The sequence below is a fragment of the Egretta garzetta genome, unplaced genomic scaffold (genome assembly GCF_000687185.1).
Source record: "Egretta garzetta isolate BGI_Z169 unplaced genomic scaffold, ASM68718v1 scaffold839, whole genome shotgun sequence".
NCBI classification, from domain to species: domain Eukaryota; kingdom Metazoa; phylum Chordata; class Aves; order Pelecaniformes; family Ardeidae; genus Egretta; species Egretta garzetta.
In genome coordinates, this window is record NW_009260778.1 from 46547 (window position 1) to 52377 (window position 5831).

General features: G+C 50.1%; 1 protein-coding gene across 1 annotated transcript in view; it reads right to left on the reverse strand.

The window, feature by feature from the left end:
* Nucleotides 1-5831, reverse strand: part of PRCC (proline rich mitotic checkpoint control factor) — a gene marked incomplete at its 5' end in the record, with an annotated part of 9817 nt that extends 3986 nt beyond the window's left edge. Inside the window, 4 exons of the mRNA XM_035901747.1 lie at nt 1297-1392; nt 1986-2570; nt 3001-3048; nt 5703-5831. Coding sequence (XP_035757640.1) covers nt 1297-1392; nt 1986-2570; nt 3001-3048; nt 5703-5831 — 858 coding nt within the window. The remainder of the gene's footprint in view (nt 1-1296; nt 1393-1985; nt 2571-3000; nt 3049-5702) is intronic.

A 5831-nucleotide genomic window follows, 5' to 3' on the forward strand; every position in this document is an offset into this window, starting at 1 on the left:
TGTGCCCCTCTGCTCTGCTCTGGGGAGATCTCCCCTGGAGCCCTGTGTCCAGCTCTGGAGCCCTCAGCACAAGGAGGACATGGACCTGTTGGAGCGGGGCCAGAGGAGGGCTACTAAAATGATCCGAGGGGCTACTAAAATGCTGCGAGGGCTGGAGCCCCTCTGCTATGAGGACAGGCTGAGAGAGTTGGGCTTGTTCAGCCTGGAGAAGAGAAGGCTGCGGGGAGACCTGATTACGGCCTTTCAATACCTCAAGGGGGCCTACAGGAAAGATGGGGAAAATCTTTTTAGCAGGGCCAGCTGTGACAGGACATGGGGTAATGGTTTTAAACTAAACCAGGGTAGGTTTAGACTAGATATAAGGAAGAAATTCTTTACAATGAGGGTGGTGAAACCCTGGAACAGTTGCCCAGAGAGGGGGTGGAGGCCCCATCCCTGGGAACACTCCAGGCCAGGTTGGCCGGGGCTGTGAGCAACCTGATGTGGTTCAAGGTGTCCCTGCTCCTGCAGGGGGGTTGGGCTGGGTGACCTCTAGGGGTCCCTTCCAACCCAAAACATTCTATGATTCTATGATCAGTGTATCTTAAAACTACTCAGCATGAGGGTTATAATCTCATTTTCCTATGCATTTAAACAGCGTTTACTCTTGCTTTCAGTCTTGCTCAGGAGAAGACCCTTGGACTCCTAGGTCTCTTGTTTTTAAGTGCTAGGGAGGCACCTGGAATTTTGCTGCATCCACCTCCCGGAACACAAATCCACCTCCAAAGCAAGGAGGTCCCTCGCAGAGGTGAGCACCAGGATGGGCTACTGTCTTCCACAGCACTGACTGGCTCAAGCTAACGAGGCTGGCGGTTTCTAGATTAGATCAACAACGGGAAAGGGTTTTTTAAAATGGGTTTTTGAACGTTTGAAGTAAGTGGGGAATTCACCACTTTGCCAGAGGATGCACCGTGAAGGTATCCGAATGGTAGCTCATCTGCACCTCAGCAAACAACATCTTCGCTCCGTGCCCTAGATACCCTTCACGAGAGCAAGGCTGGGCTTGGTGGAAATAATAAGCATCACCTACTTTGAAAGCAAATAAACCTGTCTGGAGCAGTAGCCCAACAGACAGCTGGAAGGACACCGCACGTGTCCGCAGAACACCACTAGACCCCACGGAACAACAACCCGGTCCAACTCGGCAGGAAGCACGAGCCGTGCCGGTGGGGCAGGGCTGTGGCTGCCAAGCGGGTCCTAAGTTCCAGCAGAGTTTAAACGGGAATTTTGCAGTGGGATAGAGAGTAAAGTGCCAACCGCTTCATCATCTATAAAGGAGGAGTCGGTGCTCATCTCTTGCGGCGGTGCCTGGGCTGGTTCCACCTCCTGGTAGTACCCGCTGCTGTAGTAATCCTGTCAGCAAAAGGAAAACAGGTTTGTCACGAGAGCGAAGAAAGATCGATCCTGGAGCGACCGCACACGGCAGCCCCGAGACAGAGCGTTGAATCGCGTAACTCGCCCCGTTTTTTCACCTAAAGGGATTGCTGGGGAGTACAGCGCCGTACACACGCACCTCCCCCCAAGGCTGACTGAAGTAGTCATTAATCACCTCATTACTCTGGCACTACTGAAGAGGACAGGGCTTTTTTTTCAGAGGTACTCAACAAGAAATACTTTGCTGAATTACTAGAAACAACCTGGCTTCAGCCCCCAGCTCTGGGGAGCCTCGATTCTTGCACCCTGACAACAACAGGGGCAGTTACGCAGGGGCGTTTTAAAAAATGAGTGCAGCTATTAAACATTTATCCAGCAAAGAGCATCTACAGCTCCCGTGCCAGAGGAATCCTGTTGTGCCAAGCGCTGTGGATCTCTGCTCCTCATCCCAGCTAGCTCAGACGGGTTAGATTTCCACAAGATGCAGCCTCACTCCAGTAACTAATTCGGAGCCCCTCGTCCTAGATGCTTTTTCAGAGCAGCACCGCCAAGCACCCGGTCAGTGAACTCACCTGATAATATGCACCAGCCACGCCGGCCTCGCTGTAGCCGGGGAACTGGCCATACGGCTCGCTGCCGTAGTCTTCTCCAGGTTTGGGTGCCCAGCTGTGCTGAGCACCGCTGGAGCCCGCACCTGTCTTGAATTCCAGAGGGGCGTTAGCAGCAGCGTCCTGGAATTGGGGCTCTGGCTCTGTCCCGGGCGGTGGGTCCTCCGACACCACCGTGCCAGAGTACATGTACGTCTCGGCACCCACGACGTTGGGCTCGCTCCTGTCAGACAAGGAGAAGTAGTTCTCTGGCTTGACTTCTTCATCGCTGTCGTCCTCTTCCTGCGTGATCTGCTTGGTTACCTGCAGGGCAGCGCTCTTCGCAGCAGCTTTGATAGCAGACGGAGAAGGAGTTGTGGGTACCGCTGGCTTGGACAGAGGTTTGGTTTTGGAGGAAGAGGTCGGGGCCTTCGCGGGCTTTGAGTCGGAGGCATTTTCTCCTGCTTTCCTCGAGAAAGCGTAGGGCAACAGTAACCGATTGGTCTCTTTCACTGTCAAATTTTTGGGTTGAGGAAGCAAAGCGGACAAGCCAGAGCCCTCGCCGCGTCCCTGGTGAGGTTCAGGCAGGGTAAACGGTTCACAGAAAGAAGAGAAATGAGTGAGACTCTTTCGTTTTTCTTGACTCCCTGCCAATCATCTCCTCCAATTCTAACAACACTAATGGGTTTCCCATTGCTCAGCACAATCGTTCGCTACTTTGAAGGCACTGCAGGGCTGCCTCGCACAAAAGGCCAGCGGGTCTTTTAAGGGAAACGTGGTACTTGCAAATATCGATCAACTTCCTAAACTAACGCTTATTTTTCTGAGATTGAACTTTGCGAAACTGCCCAAAAAAAAGGGACTTGATGCCCCAGGGGATTTCAGGAACGTTATGCACTAATCAGCATGGCTGATTTACACTAGTGGAAGCCCAAGACCCACCACAGTCAAATGCTTCTCTCCTGTAAACCTCGTTTAATTGAATATCCCAGGTATTTACCTGAAGAGTATTTTTCTTCTTTGCTGGTTCATCTTCCTCTGAATCTGACTGAGAAAGAAAAACAGAGCTTAGCGCAACTTGAGATATTAAATGAAAAAAAAAAAAAACAAAACACCACCCCCCACTATACAATTTATTAATTTTCAGTTTTAAGCAGCCAAAGAATCACGGTAACGCAGATCTGGACTTATAATCTGCCAAGAGCCAAGCGAAAAAGCAACACTGGGATGCGGTGAAGCTCTTTTTCACAGTCTTGCCGATGCGTCTGTGTCGGGGCAAAGAGAGATAAAAGCCTGCCTTGGTTACTACCACAAGAGATAAATAAAACTGTCCACAGTGAAAGCAGGACCACAGCATTTGCCACTATATTTAGAGATAGCTGGCTCTGCTGCGGTCTGGGCAAAGGCAGGAAAATAAGCTGCATTCTGCTGTAAAACCTGAAGCTTGGCAAACAAGTCAGCACCGTCTCTTAAAAAAAAAAACAACTCTCGTAAGAGGAATCCATCCACAGCCAAAGGGCAACCTTCACTTGAGCTCATTGATACAACTTATGGACACACACACACACAAAAAAAAAAAAGGATTCACTAACCCAAAATGCCAAATGTTCAAGGCAGCTTTTTAATGCAGAGTGGGTGGGCGGAGAAAGTCAGCATCTACACATTGGGTTCCTGCCAGAAATTAGCACTGAGAGAGCCAACAGCTGAAACACTTTTATTTTTCCTTTTTAATAAATCACAGGAAAATAAACCTAAAGCCAGGCAAAGCACACAAGGCGCACAGCATAAGGTCAGCGCGCTCTTTCAAAGTAACAGCAGCGTTACATTAATAGAGGGGAAATACAAAACCACACAGAGCAAGGGTGTAAAAATTCACTGCGGGGATTAACAGGGAATTGTCCACGATTTTGTGGACAATTTTGAGTTGCTAAAGGTCCATTTAAAACTTGAGTAGAAAGTCTGGTTGTCTCTGGCATGAGAAAAGGCCCTTAACGTCTTTATCATTTTATGGCTTTGCAGAGCACTTTAAAGAGATTACAGGAAACGAGGTCTTCTGCCAGTTTACTGTCTAAATTATAAAACAGGACAAAGAACACATGTAAATAAAAGCAAGACAAGAGTTGCCATAAAACCCACGTGTTGTATTTGGGAGAGAGGAGATAAAGCAGACTGCTGCAGGTGCAAACACAAAAGGGACAGGAGGTATTTTAAGGAGAAAGAGGGAATGAGTGGGGATGTCAAGTCACAGGCCAAGGGATTTCCAGGAATCCCGAACGGGAACCGCTCGGACCAGCTCTGGTTTTAAGGTATTTTTTTCTCCCTTCAGCATTCACTCGCATTGAGGACCTGCAGTATTTCTGTTCAAAGCCAATACACAGGAACACAGAGGGGGAGATAAAGGGGAGGAACAAATCTCCTTTCATTTGAGCTTATTTCAGTAACCATACAACCGGCGAGGAAGAGAAGAGCCCTAAAACCTGCTTTATTATGAAGTGCCTGTTCCAAAGCGCTGCAAGAAAGTGAGTAAGCAGAAGGCAGTATGAGGGAATGGGATAGCCCTCACCCATTTGCCTAAAAGGGGAACCTGTACATCCCACTGCCCGCTGCACCTCTGCCGAGTTTGGGAGCCGTGGCACGAGGAGCTCTGGCTCTGGGATTTGCCACACCGGGCTGGTTAACGGCAAGGAGCAGAGCGTGGTTCAGGGGTGGCCGGGAAGCCTGCATCCTCTCGCCCACTCTCCCTGTGCCCCTGCAGGTTGCTCCTCCAGCAAAGCAGGGATGTACTGCCTTCATTTCAGCTCCCCCAGGCCCAAGATGCTGTCAGACCACTATTAATTGATGTTGTTTATAAATCCATACAGTCAAACCTTTTCCTCCAGCTACCTGTCCCCACGGAAATAACCCTAAGCTTTGCAGTTTGGTTCTTCCTACAGCCAGAGGCACTCACATCTCACCAGAACGAGCGACCGAGGCCAGACACAGCCGCAACCATGCGACTGTCACCTCCACGCTGCGACAGTACCGTCCCAGAGAGAAAGAGCAGAAAGGAGGAGGAAAGCTGGTCAATAGGGACACCCAGAAAAAAAAAAAAAAGAGGGGCAGGGACCTGCCTTTCCCTGCTGTTGCCACAGGGCTGTCTGGATTCAGCGCTCAGGAGCCCCGTAAGGCACAGGGCACTGCAGACACAAAAAAGCACAAGCTAAGAGGGAAAGGATTACCTAAAGGTCTGGAGGATGCCCAAAGACTTCCGATAAAAACGAGGAATAAAATTGACAGGGAAATCCAGCAAACGCACAGCAAACAAAAGAAGAGGCTTTTTGGGGATACCCCCACGCAAGGCCACAGAGCTCCACATCATCAACTCGTTAACTTCAGTAATAAATAAGGGTGCAGATAATCTGGGTTTTGCTGTATTATGATTATAAATAAGGTTTCCAGATCAGTTTAATTCTGCAAAGCGCTTTAGGATTAGGGGCTGGCAGCCGGGATAAATCTCCCTGTAGATGCCACAAGAATAGGTTTTGGTACCTGGCTATATTATGATAGGAGAGAGCGAGGAAAGAGACGCTGTGCTTTCTGGGCAAACAAATCCACAGGGGGATTGCTCTAGGGAGAGGATTTCAAGCACGAAGGCGCTCCTTCTCGGGAGGGTTGGAGCAGGGCGGCCCCCCCAGCTGAGCTGGTGGTTTGTTTCATACTCACATCTCCCTTGTGCAACTCGGGCGCCGTGATCCGCACCGGCTCTGTCCTCTTCTTTGGCTTGGGGAGGCTCAAATCCACCCCAGCCCCGGGCAGAGCTGCAGAGGCCGAGACAGGAGGGGGCAGGTTGAG